At 47.4% G+C, this 19,720-nt stretch overlaps 1 protein-coding gene across 5 annotated transcripts in view; it reads left to right on the top strand.

The window, feature by feature from the left end:
• The window catches only part of Ctl2 (Choline transporter-like 2), a 357,612-nt gene that overhangs the window by 322,741 nt on the left and 15,151 nt on the right, over nucleotides 1–19,720 (top strand). For all 5 annotated transcript variants that reach the window (XM_045763943.2, XM_045763948.2, XM_069313744.1 and 2 more), the window contains 3 exons: nucleotides 3,779–3,936; nucleotides 8,631–8,816; nucleotides 8,967–9,075. In XM_045763943.2, the coding sequence (XP_045619899.2) occupies nucleotides 3,779–3,936; nucleotides 8,631–8,816; nucleotides 8,967–9,075 (453 nt within the window). The remainder of the gene's footprint in view (nucleotides 1–3,778; nucleotides 3,937–8,630; nucleotides 8,817–8,966; nucleotides 9,076–19,720) is intronic.

Below are 19,720 nucleotides of genomic sequence, written 5' to 3'. Positions count from 1 at the left end.
TTTGACACAGTACTGCATAAGAGGCTGGTATATAAGCTGGAGAGACAGGCAGGTGTAGCTGGTAAGGTGCTCCAGTGGATAAGGGACTACCTAAGCAATGAGAAGCAGAGAGTTACGGTGAGGGGTGAGACCTCAGATTGGCGTGAAGTCACCAGTGGAGTCCCACAGGGCTCTGTACTCGGTCCTATCTTGTTTTTGAAATATGTAAATGATCTCCCGGAGGGTATAGATTCATTTCTCTCAATGTTTGCTGACGATGCCAAAATTATGAGAAAGATTAAGACAGAGGAGGACTGTCCTCCTCCACACAGGTCTCAAGACAAAGAAGAGACAGATGGCAGTGACCGACGCCCCAAAGCCACACATGGCCGGGAAGGAACCAGAATGTTCACTAGATACCTGGTGGCTAGGGCCATGTTCAACCTCCAAAACCACCGTGCCTGAATGTCAACACAAGACATGTAGCCAAAAACTGCTGCGAGAGCAGCATACTTCCAAATGTCATGGGCACAAGGATAGCCCAGAGATCCAGACAATTTCTTTATGCGGGATATCCAAACCCCTGTAAATATAACTGATATCAACATGAGCGTACTAGACTTTGAAAGAGAAATTGAAAACATGCCCATGTACTCGGCTCCGGGTCCAGATTCATAGAATTCAATATTTATAAAGAAATACAAAGTACCGGTAGCACAGGCACTCAGGTAAGTAACAGACATAGCCCCTCTACACAAAGGAGGGAGCAAAGCATTGGCAAAGAATTATAGACCAGTTGCACTTACGTCGCATATAATAAAAGTATTTGAGAGAGTGATTAGGAGTCAGGTCACCAATGACCTTCACAACCCGGGCCAACATGGATTTCGAGCATGAAAATCATGCCTCTCACAGCTCCTTGATTACTACAACAAAGTCCACTGAGACATTAGAAGAAAAACAGAATGCTGATGTGGTATACATGGACTTCGCAAAGGCTTTCGATAAATGTGACCATTGAGTGATAGCACACAAAATGAGGTCAATGGGGGAATAACCGGTAAAGTAGGACACTGGATACTCAGTTTTCTGTCAAACAGGACTCAAAGAGTAACAGTCAATCATATAAAATCAAGTCCAAGAGCAGTTAAAAGTTCTGTACCTCAGAGTACAATCCTTGCACCGCTGCTTTTCCTTATTCTCATATCAGATATAGACAAAATACAAGTCACAGCTTCGTATCATCCTTTGCAGATGACACAAAAATCAGCATGAAAATTACCTCGGCTGAAGACATTGAAAAACTTCAAGCAGGGAGCCAGTCGGCCGAGCGGACAGCACGCTGGACTTGTGATCCTGTGGTCCTAGATTCGATCCTGGGTGCCGGCGAGAAACAATGGGCAGAGTTTCTTTCACCCTATGCCCCTGTTACCTAGCAGTAAAATAGGTACCTGGGTGTTAGTCAGCTGTCACGGGCTGCTTCCTGGGGGTGGAGGCCTGGTCCAGGACCGGGCCGCGGGGACACTAAAAACAAGCCCCGAAATCATCTCAAGATAACCTCAAGATAGATATTAATAAACTTTTCGACTGGGCAACAGAAAATAACTTCATGTTTAACAGTGATAAATTCTAGGTACTCAGGTACGGGAAAAATGAGGACCTTAAACATAATAAAGGGTACAAAACACAATCAAATGTGCCCATAGTAGGAAAACAGCATGTAAAGGATTTGGGAATAATGATGTCTGACGACCTAACGTTTAGGGAGCATAACCAAGCAAATATTGCGTCTACCAGAAAAATGATCGGATGGATTATGAGAACTTTCAAATCCAGGGATCCAATCACAATGGTTGTATTCTTCAAGCCACTTGTGTTGTCCCGTCTTGAGTACTACTCAGTACTCACTTTCTCCTTCAGAGCAGGAGAGATTGCTGAAATAGAGGGAATACAAAGAACATGTACTGCATGCATAGATGCAATAAAGCACCTAAATTATTGGGATTGTCTCAAAGCTCTCCAAATGTACTCACTAGAAAGAAGACAAGAGATATATCAAGTAATATACACATGGAAGATACTGGAGGGCCAAGTACCAAATCCACACAGTAAAATAACAACGTACTGGAGTGAACGATATGGAAGAAAATTCAGAATAAAACTAGTGAAGAGCAGGGGTGCCATAGGTACAATCAGAGAACACCGTACAAACATCAGAGGTCTGTGGTTGTTCAACACCCTTCCGGCGAGCATAAGAAATATTGCCGGAACAACTGTGGACATCTTCAAGAGGAAACTAGATTGTTTCCTCCAAGGAGTGCCGGACCAGCCGGGCTGTGGTGGGCCTGTGGGCCGGTCAAAGCAACAGCCTAGCGGACCAAACTCTCACAAGTCAAGCCTGGCCTCGGGCCGGGCTTGGGGAGTAGAAGAACTCCCAGAACCCCACCAACCAGTTTGGTGTCGTGAGCAGAGCCCGCAGGCTGATTGGACTTTATGACATTGCGGACAACCAGAGACACATGAGTCCTGGAACAGGGAACCAGGGGAAACCAGATCCACCCAAAGAGCATCCACCGTCACAGAGCCAGTGGCCCGCAGGTAGCGGCATAAAACTAGAACCGGACACAACACGTGATGCACCCCCAGCCTAACACCGGTTGGAGAAGAGCATAAAGCTCCCCAACCTTACTCCCAGAGGCCAAGGCCATCCAAAAAAATCCCTAACCGAAGGAGCTACAACAAAGCAAGGGGAAAGAATGAAAAAAAGGAACATGGTCTAAAGACCAAGAAGGCTCAGGCAGCACATGAGCAGGCCAGAGGTGAAAAAATGCATGTGAAAGCTTGCTGAACAGAGCAGAAGCAACATGCACCCCGAATCCAAGCTGGAGCAGCCCTGCCAATGCCACGTGATAAGAATTGACAGTACAGTATTAGGCATGAGATGCCGATCCAGAAAAAGCCAAGAGAAAAAGGACAAAACAACCTGGTCCAAAATCAAGAAAAACCTTCAAAGAGAAAGAAAGTGAGGGAAATGTCGCCAAAAAACTTCATACTATCGCTGGGAAGAAGACCGTAGGTGGGACATTGTCAAAGAAACCAGCCATATAAATGGCGATACACACGCGTTAGAAAGAAGACGTGTAGTGAGGAACAGTAAAGCGAACCAGCGAGGTTCCTCACTGGCTCGACCTGCTGAAAGAGGCGGAGCTAAAAGAAGTGGAGCCACCCTACATGAATAGCGTTTATATAACAAAGTATAATGTTACACATATCAAAAATTTCTCAGATGATTATTTCTTAGAATGGACTTCTTATATTAACAATATTATGCTGAAGTGATATTGAATACAAAACTTTAAGATATTTGGTAAGTTTTCTTCATGTAGTTGATAAGATGTGCAAGTATGGTGATATTTGCAAAGCACAAGTGTATGAATTTTGTTTATAGATGAAGAACATAGTTTGATTTAAAAATTGTAATTTGTTAAAGAACTAGGTGATCCAGATGTTGGCCTGAGATTGACTCATCATGTGTACTGTTCATTGAACACCACAAAAGTCTAAACAGTCATATTAGTGAATGGCTAAGAATCCTTCTATTACAAACATATTCTTTAAAATGTAATTTAGTTTACATGCAATGTATCTCTAAAACTTCCAGTGTGTGAGAACTGTTTGGATTTCTTAGTTGACTTTTATAATGAAAAATGTCATGAACACATTTAAAGTATGCAAGAGGTTGCTTATTTAAAGTCTCATTTTTCTTTAAATAATTAAAGTCATCCTATGATATCAACAGATCTACAATGTGTTTGCACTGTTCTGGTCCATGTTCTTTGTTTCTGCATTTGGAGAGATGGTGTTAGCAGGAGCCTTTGCTTCATGGTATTGGGCCCTCGACAAGTCCAAAGATGTTCCAACACTGGCGGTTACATACAGTTTTGGCAGAACTATCAGGTAATATAAATTGTCCTCTGTATACTTTAGAAATAATTAAATAGTAATTATACAGTATATCTAGTAGGTACAATAAAACCAGTTGTGTCTAATTCTACTTTGCAAGTATGCTGCTAACATCTTTCTTACTGTTGTATACTAATTAATACAGAAAAAAACTTCTAACAAATTTGCTAAACAGTGAAGGAATTAGTTTTGATAAGGTTTGAATAAACAACGTTAAAGCAAAATATAGATTAGATTAACTCTGCCAAGAAAGACCTGGAGGAAGGAAGGAGGAGTATAGTAGTGTACTAGAAAGGTAGGGTAATTATGAGAGTTAACAAACATGATTGGAGAGCTTGAGCATTAGTCTACAACTTTACTACTTGGAGTTTTGAGTGTACACATAACATTCCTAAAAGAACTGATAAATAATAGCAGTACAAGTGATGATAATGAAACACCAAAACTAAAAATTTCAAAACAGAATAGAATAAGTATGAAGAATTATAATACAGTGTGTCCTCACTTGAACGAACTATATGGGGCGAGGCCGATTCCACTAGCCGCGGAATTCGTTCTACCTGTCAGCCCCAGGCTCTCACCCCTCCATGTGAAAAGAACAGAAGTCCTACAGCCAATATAAATAAAATCACAAAATCTATTTGTTATGTATTTATCATTTTCAACATGGCACATGATAGAACCATCATTGGTGAACAAGTCCATATCAAAATCATAACTAGTATGTGACTGTTATTGGTTATCTTAAGGTTATCTTGAGTTGATTTCGGGGCTTTTTTAGTGTCCCTGCGGCCCGGTCCTTGACCAGGCCTCCACCCCCAGGAAGCAGCCCGTGACAGCTGACTAACTCCCAGGTACCTATTTACTGCTAGGTAACAGGGGCATAGGGTGAAAGAAACTCTGCCCATCGTTTCTCGCTGGCGCCCGGGATCGAACTCGGGACCACAGGATCACAAGTTCAATGTGCTGTCCGCTCGGTCGTCCAGCTCCCCATAGAAGAAAAATTTGGAGGCCGCAAATATGACGTAATGGCCAGGATTTTCATAAGCCAACTGTATCAGTCGATATAAATATTCATACAAAAATCCATTATGAATTCTTCATTTTCACTGTGGTATTTGATAGAGCAATCACTTACACACAATTTGGTATAAAAATGTTACATATATGATCATTATTAAATCCAATCAAGCAAAATCACCAAATTTTCAACAAACTGGCAAGAAGGAGGGTGGGGGGTTGGCGGTCCACCAGTGGTTAGGGGAGGGGGGGTTGTGGCCAGCTGCTGGTGGTAAGGTGCGAGGAGGGGGGGGGGTTATATTAGGTCGGCAGTAGGGGAGTGGGGATGGTGGCTAGACTGGCAGGCCTCGGGGCCAGACCATGCCTCAGGCCAGAACTCAGGCCAGGCTTCAGGCCAGACCAGGCCTCAGACCAGGCTGGGTGGACCCACCTGCCCACCCAGACAGTCTGCTCAAAGCCAGTCTGCCCACCCAGCCAGTCTGTTCGCCTGCCCGCCCACCCAGCCAGTCTGTTCGCCTGCCTGCCCACCCAGCCAGTCCATAGTCAGTGCACAGTCAGCCAGCCTACCTGCCCACCTGCCCAGCCAGCTTGCCTGCCTGACCGTGCACATAAAGCCAGCCAGCCACCCACCAATCCATCCATCCAATGCTCGCCTGCCAACCCCCCAATCCCCAGCTTGAATCCCACTTGCCCACCCAGCCCACCCAAACCCACTCACCCTACCCACCTGGCCTACCTGCCAATCAGCCACCAATCCATCCATCCACCCTGCCTGTCCACTACCCCAGCTAGTCCACCTGCCCACCCTCACTCCTGCCTGCCTGCCAGCCAGCCAGTGACCCATTCATCCATCCAACCCACTTGCCTGAACCAGCCAGTTAAGATAACTAGCCAGCCAGCCCGCCAGCCAGCCCGCCAGCCAGCCCGCCAGCCAGCCCGCCAGCCAGCCCGCCAGCCAGCCCGCCAGCCAGCCCGCCAGCCAGCCCGCCAGCCAGCCCGCCAGCCAGCCCGCCAGCCAGCCCTCCAGCCAGCCCTCCAGCCAGCCAGCCAGCCCTCCAGCCAGCCAGCCCGCCAGCCAGCCCGCCAGCCAGCCCGCCAGCCAGCCCGCCAGCCAGCCCGCCAGCCAGCCCGCCAGCCAGCCAGCCCGCCAGCCAGCCCGCCAGCCAGCCCGCCCGCCCGCCAGCCAATCCACCAGCCAATCCGCCAGCCAGTCCGCCAGCCCGCCATCCATCCTGTTGCTCTCCCAAATATCACTAAAAAGTTACCAACATTTTAAAACCTCTGAATTTAGCGGAGCCCCGGATTTAACGACCTGGGTACAGTCCGACTTGCCAGCCGACCATGGCGACGGATGGTGGTTCACACAGTGTTTCTCCTGTGAACATTTCCGATCCCTTTGAGGGTTTTCAGGACCCGTTGTCTCTTGGCACGCATTCCAGTCACGATGTTCTCCCGGTCTTGGATGATGACCCCGAGGGTGTTTTCTGCACAGTAAACATCATAGTAAGGCTAATAGATTGGAGGCAAAATATCGCCTGGGTCCTGCAGATGCCCTGTCATCCTCTGCAACCTCTGTCTCTACGCCATCCACTCCCTCTCGGTTGGACGAGTTCTCCTGGCTTACGTACAGTTCATCATCGCCTTTGATGCCGATACGCCCGCTGATCGGAGTATTTTTGGAAATAGTAGGGCAGTCAGTCTTTTCTATCAGGCCGTTCCCGAGTTCTTTAAGATCAAGGTGCACAATTTCAGGCCGAATAAATGCAGGAACTTGATTGCCATGGACCATGCTTGCTCCGGGGACTTGATGCTTTCGGACGTTTCTGATATCTGTGGTTACATGGTCCGTTGTAATATGCCTCTGGGTGACCATTTGGTATGATATGTGGTCCGGCATGTTATTGATGTTAGAGCGGATGACATCAAGGCACAACTGCAGGATGCTGACATTCCGGTCTTTGGTGTCAAGAAATTTATGCGTAGAATTGATGGTGACCTGTGTGATACCAGCACTGCCCTCCTTACTTTTCTTGACTCCCTTCCTCCCTCCCCCCTGATCGGGTTTGGATTAATGGCTTCCTCTATAAATTGGAGGTGTACGTTCCCTGTCCCACTCAGTGCTTTCATTGTCAGGGTTTTCACCATACCTCCCATGGCTGCACCAATGACATCCGTTGTGGCAAATGCTCTGGTTCTCATTTCACCCGTGACTGAGTCTGACAAGCTCTGTTGCCCCAACTGTGGTGGTGATCATGCCATCACTTTCAAGCAGTGTCCTTCCTACGTTGCGGCGCTTACTAAGGCTCTTCCCGTCGTCACTCCGCCTTCCAGTCGTGCTTTGCCTCATCCTGCCCTGGTTTCTTGTCACTCACCGCTTCCCCCTCTGTCGCCACCTTAGCCTGTGCCTGACCTGTTTGTCACTGACGTTCCTCTTGCCTCTGAGGCTTCTTCTCTCACCACCCGCCATTTAACTGAGTCCCGATCTTGTTGATGCTATTGTCGCTCGCGTTGTGGATGCACTCGAGATGGAGCTGGTCCACCTCATCACTAAATTCTTTCTGCAGTCCTGTCCTTCCCGTTCCTGAGGCTGACCCATCACTCTTCTCCTCCTGCTTCTTCTCCGGTTGACGTTCATTCTCCCACAGCTGCCTCTGCTATCTCCAATGCATTTGAATTCGATGCTGGACAACGCCCTTCAGAACTCTTTGGCGAGCCTTCCCTGTCTCTCCCCAGGCTGCCTTGCCGCACATCTCTGCCCCCAGTACTATGCGGAAGCAATCCTCTGTCGTCTCGATTTCCAAGCACCCTGCTACCTTGCCTGATGGGCCCTCTTACATCGTGTTCTCCCACGACTTGTCCTCGCACCCTGGGTCTTCCTCCCGTTGTCCTGCTGGCACTTCTGCGGAGTCCAATGAGTTAGCATCCCAGTCGTGAGGCTCCGGATGCCATCTACGTACCTTGCCATGTTCTAACCTCGCCTGTCCCGTCTTGACTTCCTCTACCTTTCTACACATTCGCACTTGCCTCCTTCACATCTTTTGCCCCTGCCCTTCGTCTCTTGCCTCCGTCCCTCACTTTCTTTACTGCCGCGACGCTTTGCGTTTGCCTTCTGTTTTCTTTATTCCCATCCTATATTCCTTTCCTCTTGTTTATTTTGCCTTTATCCTCACCCGCCTTGATGGCGTCATTATCTTCTTGACTCGGGCATGTCGTGACTGTTGATGTGTTGTTGTGTATTGTCATATACGCATCTTTTTACATTACCACTCGTGCAGTCATTGAGAGGATATACCTTCATGCAAACTGCACGTATTGCGAAGAAGAAGAAAGGGTACAATCCCATATAGGTCGTTAAATCAAGTGTATACTGTATATGTGTGTATATATATGAACATATACTGAACGGGGTGAGAATAGCTTAAGCTTCCTTACCCCTTTGTGTGTATTGATACCTCAATAAACTTATTTCAATTTCAATTATGAAAATTATGATTCATATAGCTTAGTAATTTGTTATGAGGCAATGTTAATAACTTTTGTCTACCTTTGAGTAGTCTTTTCAAATAGTACTAGATAAAATATGAAAATATAATGTATACACATACTTTACTGTATTACCAAGTTTCCAAGAAAATTTTATATTAATTCTTTTTTATTGTTCCATCTAGGTACCATATAGGCACATTGGCATTTGGGTCCCTTATCATTGCCATTGTGCGAATGATTCGAGTGATACTGGAATACATTGATCATAAGATTAGAGAAAAAACAGATAGCAAGATTATACGTTGTATCATGTGCTGCTGCCGCTGCTGTCTCTGGTGCTTGGAAAAGTTCCTGAAATTTATTAATAGGTAGGTTCAACTTTTTATTTTGTCATTTACAGCAGGCTTCCTTTGACCCTATTCTGTACTGAATATACACCAGAGCCTTCTTAGAGATAAATGTTAATGAATCTCTGCAATATTAAATGCCTAAATTTAATTACATATAATATGTTTCAGGAATGCATATGTATATTGTGCCATATATGGGAAGAACTTCTGCGTATCGGCCAAAAATGCCTTCTCTCTTATAATGAGAAACATTGCCCGAGTGGTGGTACTGGATAAGGTAAGAAATATATACTGTATACGGTATTCAGTATTTTTATGTTCATACGTGTGAAGGGGCACGTGTAAATAATAACAAAGCCAGTTTAGGCATTGATTTCTCATCTTATATTTCAACATAATATATTTCTAAATTAAACAGAAAATATTTATTTTAAAATGAAACTACGTTACCTAACCTTATGGTCCATCCAATCAGCAAACTACTTCAGAATTCATCCCTTCTGGTTGGTGCCATTCTCATTTGTTGCAGAGTCTACTCCTGTGTTTTCATGCCAACCCTTTTCAGTATGTCCATTTGACAGTGCTGTGGGAGAACGTCTGCCCTGTTTTCTGAGCTCTTGAACCCATGATGCATAACCCTATCATGAGGTGTCTTGGCAGCGGAGACTGTCCTTGACCCCTCCTTTGGTGTCAGGGGTCCTGGATTTATAATTGACCTGGCAGCCATTTGATCATCATGACATGGTTTACCTCTAAGCTGGCTAAGTTAACCCTTACTTTGTGGTAGGTGTCTCCATTTGTTACTGGTCCCCAAGCAGGACTTTCTGAATCTGCAGTATATTCTCAACCCTCATTGGATTGAATCACTTCATTCCTTGTCAAGCCTTTCATGTGAGCATAGGCCGGTGCTTCAATGGTATCCCTGGATCTGAGGGATGCTTATTAGCATGTTCCTATTCACCCCAAGTTCAGAGGCTGGTTATGGTTCATGGTGAGGTATCATGCTTACCACTTATAGGTTCTCTCATTCCACTTGAATCTGGCTCCTCAGATGTTTACGAGATTGACAAATATGGTGGTTACATTCTAGTCACCTGGACTGTATGGGTCTCGAACCTTCGTCTCCACACATATGAGGCTGTAGCTCTATCAACTCGGTTATGAGTAGTCTTAAAAGGAAAGTTTTAAGTAGTAGAAAAATGAGTAGTCTTAAAAGGAAAGTCCAGGTGAATGAAGTGTTTATTTTTACAAAAGTATGGATGGTAATTTTTATGGTTGTTACACGTTTCGGCTAACCTGGTTTAGGCTTCCAGCCAGTCCACATGTTTGTAAGCCAGAGATCTGGTTTTTCTCCAGCGTGCCCACCTCAGGTTCTTGGTGATCTGGCAGAAGTCCCAATTGGTTTATTATAGGTTTGCACCTGGTTGGGCCTGGTCTGTGATTCCCAGTCTTCTTCCCTTGCTTTCCAGCTGGTAGCTCTGTTTACTGGCATGCCTTTGTCTGGTGTTTGCTCAAGCAGTTGTGTGGGAGCTGAACTCTACCTACATAGTTTGGCTCCAGGCACTGTACTAGATCCTTCAGTACCACCCATTTTACCACCACTGGGATAATAGGATGCATGCTTCATTTGCCCTTTGACAGCTTTTGGTTCACTAATTTTCTCTTAAAGGTTTTTGGGATTTGGTGCTGTGGCATCTTTCTTCCCTGTCACATGATCTCTTAATGGATGCCTCAGATCTGGGATAGAGTTTTGTGACCAGTGCTCATCGGGTCTCCTATGGCTGTTTTGTGGGTCCTCTTCCAAGTAAACAACATGGTTGGTGACTTTGCAGCAGTGTGACAGGCTCTGTGGCATAATTATCTCCCTCTGGCCTCTGTGATCTGGCTCTACTCTGGCTGCTTCACAGTGGATCATTGAATCCCTAGGGGGAAGGGTCGACAAACTCTGAGAATAGCTACTTACAGAGTTGCTTTCCACAGTTCACATATGGACCATGTCCAACATACTTGCAGATGGTCCTTCTTGTTTGTCCTATTTCTACATCAGTAATGTTCTACCATTGACTCTGTGGGACAATCAAGTGCACCCACTGTGAACCTCTCTTTGTCAGCATGGAAATGGTGGCTTCCATCTTGTGTGGCTTCATTCCCTGATTGAGAGACTCTAACAGTGGATGCTTTTTCATCTGAGCTGAAACTGGTAGGGGTTCCTGTACCTCTTTCCTCCAGTTCAGCTGTTGCTTCTGGCATTGTCCAGGCTAGAGATGTTTGCTATCAGGGTGTTCCTCCTGGCTCCTTGGTGGTCTGCTCAGCTATGAAGTTTATTGTTATTATTATTATTATTCACATGATTCGTTGTCTGTACCTTTGTACTTTTTTCTGCCTCTTTCAGAGGATTGGTCAAGAGATGTTCCTCTATGGTTTGAGGTTTTCCTCCAATCTGTGCATTTGAAGTTATTTACTTTGGCCTATTACCATCAATATGATTCATAGATTTTGGCCCTTTTGATGTTCCTCCTGTATCTTTCATCACCATCATAGTAAAAAGTTCGTTGGCACTCTTATTGCCTTTTCCTGTGCCTATCACTTTTGCTTGCATTCAGCGTCTTATCTTAAGGTTATCTTGAGTTGATTTCGGGGTTTTAGTGTCCCCGTGGCCTGGTCCTCGACCAGGCCTCCACCCCCAGGAAGCAGCCCGTGACAGCTGACTAACTCCCAGGTACCTATTTACTGCTAGGTAATAGGGGCATAAGGTGAAAGAAACTCTGCCCATCGTTTCTTGCCGGCGCCCGGTATCGAACCCGGGACCACAGGATCACGTGTCCAGCGTGCTGTCTGCTCGGCCGGCCGGCTCCCATTGAGGAATTTTCTGGGGGGAGCCCCTACGGCTTCCTGGAGCAATCCATGACTTACATGGAAACCCTAACTATTTTGATTCAGTCGATGTGGGTGGAGTTCTAGGCCTACCGGGGACCACGAGCCAAAACCTAGCCCCCTCACAGAGGCACGAGGAGCAATGCCCATAGAAATGCACATGTGATTTGGAGCATTCTTTATCTGCCATCGACCAGGACAGGCACCCAGAGAGGTAAGTGCCACAAAACAAACCCCTATTCTGGTTAACAATGAAAATCGTCCTACGAGTGGACAGAACTCCCCAAAAGAAAAACGAGCAAACAAGCATAACATCACACGAGCCGCGTCGCATGTCTTCGCAGCTCTACCCTTCCCCAGGAGGGGGAATGGGGAGCCCCAGACCTTCGCACTGGCGATCCTCATCTCAGTTCATCAGCTGATGGGATTGTACATAGTCGTTTGGCTCCAGCTCCAGTCTTCTCTGTGCTGTTAATTGTTTTCAGTGCTGCTCTTATGATGGTCGTGCGAGCTGGGAGTATTATTCTCAGGTACTCGGGCTACATGTGCTTAGGGTCCCCTTCCCCTCGCCTTGTAAGTACCGCCCTTGGGGCTTGGGGTTCCCTTCTACAAGTCGCCTTGGATCTACCTCTGTTGGCCTTTCGCTGCTTGGCGTTTGGCCGCCCCGAGTGTGTGGGGGTTTCCACCCTAGTTTGCCTTGGGGTAAGTGGTAGTTATTCCACTGGTGGGGCGCGGGGTACTGTGTAGCTAGTTTTCATCTTTGACAGCTTTGACTCTGTTCTCTTCGGGTATATGGTCCTCTTGCGAGATTTTTCTTTTCTTTTTGTTTTTGCCTGGTGGGGGATTCTGCCTTGTGTTCTCCCTTATGTTAGGGTCGTTGTGTGGTGGTACCCCCTGCTTCGCCCTCGTGAGTAGACACGTCCCGTGAGTTCAGCTTTTAGCAGTTTGCTTGGTAGTTTGGGGTGCCGGTTAGCAGTACCCTGCCTGGGATAACACTTAGCAGACCCAGTCTAGGGGCCCTGGAAATCCCCACGGGGGCACTTGGGTCCATTGGAGGAGACCCTTGCGTCCCCTCTCGCTTTGTGCAAGTTTGAGGGTTGCTCTGTCCCCTTGTCTCAGGGCAACACTCCTTGTTTTTGCCTCCATCATGCTGCCAGTTGGGTTGGTGACACATTCGACCCGAGTCCTGCGAGCTTTGTTGTTTGTTTGTAGCTCCAATCACCCAATCTGTTGATGACATTCTTCGGGTGCAGACGGCTCACGCATTACCGGGTAGGTTGTTGCAACACGCTAGTTTGATTGCTTCCCCGGATACCCCAAGGCTGCCCCATTTTGCTTCTCAGGACCAGGACTTCGGGGGTGTTGGTCGCGTTGGCTTTGGTTTAGTCCACGCCTCTTATTCTTTCCCTGCTGTCGTTCATTCGCCCCCCCCCCCCTTCCCCAATCCCTGCTTCTGGCTCCTAGTCATCTGAGGGCTTCGGGGTCAGGGCAAGCTTTTGAGGTTTGAGACTCGGGCAGTTTCGGGGGTTGCCCCTTCCATGGTTGCATCGGAGGCATTTGAATATGTTCCTTCAGTCGTAGCTCCAGGGTCTGACCAGTGGGCCCACTCTCTTCCTGCTATTTCGGCTGCCCCGGCTTTTTCTTGTAAGGCCGAGGCTTTGGCGGACGTCTTGCCCCTGGGGCCTGACGTGGTGGTTTCCAGGGTTGGGGAGGTGCTGACTTGGGAGCTTTGGGCCCTGTTGGACCCTGCCTGGGTTTTCCGACCTGAGCGGGGCTTACTGTTACAAGGAGTGGGGTTTTCCTTCCCCCCTCTGCGTACGAGTTGCCTTTGGGCATCAGCCCCTTCCCGGGTTTGGTTCTGTGCACCTTCCGGTCCATCGGGCCCCATCCTTCTGTGGGGCGTTTTCTTCATTTTCCCACCTTTCTTCTCAGGGACCTGTGTTCTGCATCATGCCGCAATCATTTTTTGCTGTTTTGGGTCCTGCTTGTCCATTAGTCATGGATGCTCTTGGGTGCATCTGTGCCTCCAGGATATTTGTGCTTGTTGGTCTTGGTTTTCGAAGGCTCGAGTGGGTCTTTGATGCTTCTGCATTGTTGGGATGTCTGTCGCCTTCCAGTGGGGCTTACCTCCAGTCTTTTTTCTAGGACTAGTTGGTACTCTTGTCCTTTTTCTCCTCTTTCGATGCCGTTTCCAGTTTTAATAGTCACCTCTTTCCTTCTTTTGTCTCGACATTCCTAATTATTGTTCCATTTTCCTTGTTGGCACCCTCCCCGGGGTTGTGCAGCTCAGACCTCATGTGTCCCTGCGCGTGCGCCGTGGGTGATAGTTTTGTTTTGGTCGGTGTAGACAAGTGTCGGTGTTCAGCGCACTTTCTCCCGGATTATACACTGCTCTCACTCATCTCATCTCTCCAATCATTGCCCCCCTGGTTATTGGGGGTCATTCTGGGTTATATGTGGGGGGACACTTCTAGTTGTTTCTTTGCTTATGGGTGGGGGGTGGCTAGGTGTGGCACCTCCTCCACCTCTCCTCCTCTTCACTACACCTGATCTCCTGCACAAGCATCTCTGGACTTGCGCTACTAGCAATGTTCCCAGACTACTACACGGCTATGCTGTGTCGTGACCCGATAGTGCTTCTGCTCTACAGGTGAGATTATACGGTCTAGTGACTTTGTCAGCCGGGACACGGGACACTTATTCATTGCCCGTCATTCAGTGCCTGGCTCCACCCTTTTTATGTTTCGAACCAAGTTGAAGTCTGACCCACATAGTATTTGGGTCGGCCCATGTGTTGCGTTTCCGCGGTGGTCGCCCGAGATGACATCGGCGAGCGCTGCTTTTCATGTTCAACATTTCCCCATTGCATTGATGTCCCCAGTGCACAGTGGTTCAACACTGCCCTAGCCTAACCTGACCTACCCTGACAATTCCAAATTTTGGCTTTTTGCTTTCATGAGTTATCAAGAAGTTTTTCCAAGATATTCTTGGGGCGTTCCCCGATTTTGCCTTGGGTGACTGTTGTGGGGGTGCGGCGTGGGTTGCACCGATTGATGTTCTGGTCAGATTTTGACATGGGATTCGACCATATGTACATTACATATACACATATCTATGCTTTATATGTGTACGGCATGTATATACACCTTCTGTGCCCCTCCCCTTCTTCCTATGGTTGGAAGCCGTGTTTCCTGTTCTTGGGGGTCTGGGTTTTGGTGCTCATGTGGGGTTTGCTTATCTCCTGAGCACTTGAGTTTGGGCAAGTGTCTTGTTTTTCGCTTGTTCCTAGTCTGTGTATATGGTTCATGTACCTTCTGTTACCGTTTGCCTTTACTCTTGTCCCTGGCTTCCCATGCTTGGAGTGTCTTTCGGGGCTTTTCATTGCGGTTTTACATCTTGCTACCTCTCCTACACCTTGTTGGGTATCTTGGTAGGTGCGTCTTGGCTGTTCTCATGCTCGATTGGGATCTGTTCTTGTTCAGTTTCTTGTTGTAGCACAGGCCCGGTGTTCCAGTATAGTGCTGAGTTCCTCCTCTTCTCCTTGTCTGCCACTACCATCTTCTGTGTTGTGATGTCTGCTGGTGTATGTAGCTTCCATTCACCCACTCCTGCCCCTACAGTTCATTTTCGTTGGGGCAGGGGGCGCTTGGCTTCTGGCCCTGGCTGTGGCTTTGTGTTCCTTTCCAGACAGTACGTTTTCATTTTTAGTGCAGTAGTGTGCTTAGTTCTTCCCTGCTGGGGCTGGTGGTGCTGCTCCTGTGGGTTACGGTGTCACTGTTTTTCGCTTCGCATCTCGGGTTTCGGCTCATGGTTCTCAGTTCCTTGTCAGCCTCTGCCTGGGCCTTGGCTCTTAGATTTTTCGCTGCCCTTTTTGCCTTTGCTGTTTGCGAAGTTTGCGGTTGGCAGTTTTTGCAAGCAGTAACTTCTTGTCTGTTATCAGACTTATTGTTCCTTCAGGGGTCTGGGGAAAGGGATAGGGTGCCTCCCAGACAGAGCATGTCTGCCTTGCCGGGTTGGTTCTTTCCCGGCTCACCGGGTTTGGGTTCCTGGTTCCCTGGCGGACGTTCCTTTTGGTTCTTTGACTGCCTTGGTTCTGGCGCGATTTACTCGGTGTCCGCACCCAGGGGTTTTCCCGTGGCTCTGCCTCTTTTACTTTATCTGTCCGGACTGTGGCAGGGCTGGTTCAGTCTTCTCCTTGAGTCTTCTAGTGTAGTACTTTTGACTCGAGTCTCTCACCATCTGTTGGTGATCAGGTGGCTTTTTGGATGTGTCCCACCTGCATGCTTCGTCTCAGCGGCGGTATGGGGTTTTCTGGCGGTCCTTCTTTTTCTTTGTCTCTTCATAGGTGTACTGCGCTCTTTGTTGTCGTGGTCTTGTCCTTCTCTCGTGGCGGTTCAGGGCCGTTTTTCTGGCTGCATACCGTCACCCTGTCTCGTGCGGTGCTGGCGGAGCCGCTTCGGATTGCTCCGGTTTTGTTGTTCTCTGCGCCATTCACGGGTTGTCTCGAGCATTGTTCACCTCCAGCCTGCTCATGGTCCACCTGAGCTGTCCTGCTCTGGGGCAGGGTGCTCTTTTCTCTATTTCCTTTGGTTTGTTGTGGCGCCTTTGGTTCCAGAGGAGTCTCTGAGGTTGTTGCTGCTTGGTTGGTTGGCAATGTGCTTCTTCTTGTGTCCAGTTGCGGCTCTCAGCTGTTCTTTGCATGCCACGGCCTCTGTGGCCGGGCTGCTCTTTGGATTGATCTGGTTTCCCTTCCCTGTTCTCGGGTTTGGGTCTCTCCGGTCGTCCGCCGGGTCCTTCTGTCTAGCCAGCCTGCGGTCTCTCCCCGTGTCATTGACATTCATAGGTTTGTTGTGCTTGCTGCCGTCTTTGGTGGCATGTCTTGGGCTGACATTCGTTCACAGGGTTCTTTTGGTGGTCACACTGGGTCCTGGCTGCGCGCTCCCTCGTGTCTGTCCCTGGGCCTAGTCGGGCCTCTGTCGCCTTTGGTCGGCTGTTGCTGCCTGTTCTTTCGACTTCGTGTTGTGGTGTGAACATCGACCGCCTCCCGGATGCATTCCTCTGTTTTTGTCTTTGGTGAAGTAGTTCCAGGAAGCCGTAGGGGCTCCCCCCAGAAAACCAGCATTGAATGTAATGAAACACCATTTTCTGGGTGAGTCCCAGAGGCTCCACAGCAACCCTCCCTCCCTCCGGTTGGCGGTTTTTCAAGTTTTTTGATATCCAGCCTCAGAACTGGGATGAGGATCGTTGGCACGAGGGTCTGGGGCTCCCCATTCCCCCTACCGGTGAGCGGGGAGCTGCGCAGACATGCGGCGCGGCTCATGACATCATGCTTGTTTGCTCGTTTTTCTTTTGGGGAGTTCTGTCCACTCGTATGACGATTTTTGTTGTTAACCAGAATAGGGGTTTGTTTTGTGGCCTTACCTTTCTGGGTGCCTGTCCCGGTCAATGGCAGATATAGAATGCTCCAAATCACATGTGCATTTCCATGGGCCATTGCTCCCCATGCCTCTCTGAGGGGGCCAGGTTCTGGCTTGTGGTCCCCAGTAGGCCTAAAACTCCACCCACATCGACTGATGCAAAATAGTTAGGGTATCCATATCAGCCATGGATAGCTCCGGGGAGCCTCCGGGTCTCACCCAGAAAATGGCGTTTCATTACATTCAACGCTGGTTTTTTACCTGCAACCTGCTTGCTCCAAAGCCTTCTAGGTCTTGGGAACGGGTTTTAGTTTTTCTTTGGTCTTCTTTCTCCTTGGTTCTCTGTTGCCCCTTCGGTCCATGACACTTTCTTTAAAACTCTGTTCTTGTTACCCTAAACTACTGGTTGTCAGTTTGGGGAGCTTTATGCTCTCCTTAGGAAGCATGAATTTTGTTCTTTTGGCCCTGGTGGGCAGTGTCTGCATTTGCATTTTGTTTTTTTGTGGCTAAGAATAAGTTGGTTGGCTTCTTGTGGCATCTGTTGGTTAACAATACACCTGGGGTGCATCATTTCTTGTGTACGATTGTGACCGTCGTTATCTGTATCCAAACTAGATTGCTCAGCGAGATGTGTTGTTTGTTGACCCAGTGTACTTTGTTCTTTGCCCCATGGCCTGTTTTTCTCAGGCTGTCATAAAGTCTAGCCAGTCTGTAGGGTTCCCATTCATCCACGGTGTTCGCAAGTTTGTGTCTTTCTCTAAGGTCTTTTTTAATGTGACGAGCTGATATTTGGACTCGGAATTTTTGGAGATCTCTCAGCACTTTGTTGGTTCATTACCTTATAATTGTGCTGAGGTCCCCACTTGTGTGACTTTGGACAAGGCTACCCGTCATTGACACTTGCCCTTTGGGGATATGGATTTCTTCTCTACTCTGACCCTGGCGAGTTCTCTCTTTTTTTTTTTCTGTGTGATGACTTAGCAACAGGGCTTAGCTATGGGCTCACCATAGCCCATGTTACTAGGAACTTTTTGTTCCAAGTAGCTGAATCTAAAACAACAACAACAGGAAACCACTGAGTGGCCCCTCCAGAAAACTAGTGTTAGATGTAATGAAACACCTCTTTCTAGGAAAACTTCAATGGATCCCAGAACTGAGAGAGAGAGAGAGAGAGAGAGAACTCTCTCATGCATACTAACATACCTTCCCAGGCATGTTAGTATGCCTGAAATAGGCATACTAACATGCCTATTTCAGGCATGTTAGTATGTTTTTGGTTGGCTCCTGGTTGATGTAGTTCATTGGAATCAGTTCAGAATTTGAATTTGCACTAAACATTTCTTTCATGAGATTTTTTGGTCCCTTTTCAGTCTTTTTGGTAGGATGGGGATTTCCTCAGTGCATGGAGTCTTATGACTCCCTCAGTAGCCAAGTATGTCACAAATGTCAGATTTGTTGAATTTTGCCCACGAGAGCCAGAGCATAAGCTCTAGGGATCCATAGCTCCAGAGGAGCTCCAGAGGAGCTTACCTTAATTGAAGATCTATACGAGAGAGAAGAAATTAAAGCTATTTGCAAAACAAGAGTTTTGCCTCTTGTTAAGAGTGCCTGCATACAGAAAAAAAAATTGTAACACATAAATTAACCTGTATGAAAAACACATGTATTTTAGGCATGACATCTGGTGGCTGGGGATGCAGATACTGTACTACCAGTACAGTATTAGCAACACCAGTTACCCAGGCATCAACTTCCACCCAGGCCACTGCCACCCCATACCAGTCAGCACAACAGCCAATGAAAACCTCAACATCCTCCACTGGAACACACGAAAGAAATATACAGGTAGCGATATACAGAAATATACGAAATATAAATATACAGGGAAAAGACAGAAAACGGACACTACCTTACCTTGAGGTTACCTTGAGGTACTTCCGGGGCTTAGTGTCCCCGCGACCCGGTCGTCAACCAGGCCTCCTGGTTGCTGGACTGGTCAACCAGGCTGTTGGACGTGGCTGCTCGCAGCCTGACGTACGAATCACAGCCTGGTTGATCAGGTATCCTTTGGAGGTGTTTATCCAGTTCTCTCTTGAACACTATGAGGGATCGGCTCGTTATGCCCCTTATGTGTAGTGGAAGCGTGTTGAACAGTCTCGGGCCTCTGATGTTGATAGAGCTCTCTCTCCGAGTACCTGTTGCACCTCTGCTTTTCAATGGAGGTATTCTGCACATCCTGCCATGTCTTCTGGTCTCATGTGATGTTATTTCTGTGTGCAGGTTTGGGACCAGCCCCTCTATTATTTTCCACGTGTAAATTATATGTACTGTCTCCACTCGATCATACGGATTATATGGGAAGGACCCCAGCCGGATTATCACATTTTTCGGATAATGGTACTTTTTCACCTACGAGTCCAAAAGTGACAATTTCCAACTACTTTTATACTACAAACAACATAATTTGAATTGCCTTGCCACATATAATTATTAAATATTCAACTAGAAACCTCAACTTACCTTGTTGTTGTTCATCTTCTTGATTGATGCCACACATCTTGAAGTTAAGAATTCTTAACAATTTACGTAACCTATACTAACACAACACCTAAAATTACTGTACAGTTCATT

This window comes from Procambarus clarkii, chromosome 76 (assembly GCF_040958095.1).
Source record: "Procambarus clarkii isolate CNS0578487 chromosome 76, FALCON_Pclarkii_2.0, whole genome shotgun sequence".
NCBI classification, from domain to species: domain Eukaryota; kingdom Metazoa; phylum Arthropoda; class Malacostraca; order Decapoda; family Cambaridae; genus Procambarus; species Procambarus clarkii.
The sequence above is the reverse complement of the archived record's forward strand: the minus strand, read 5'-3'. Positions and strand labels throughout refer to the sequence as shown.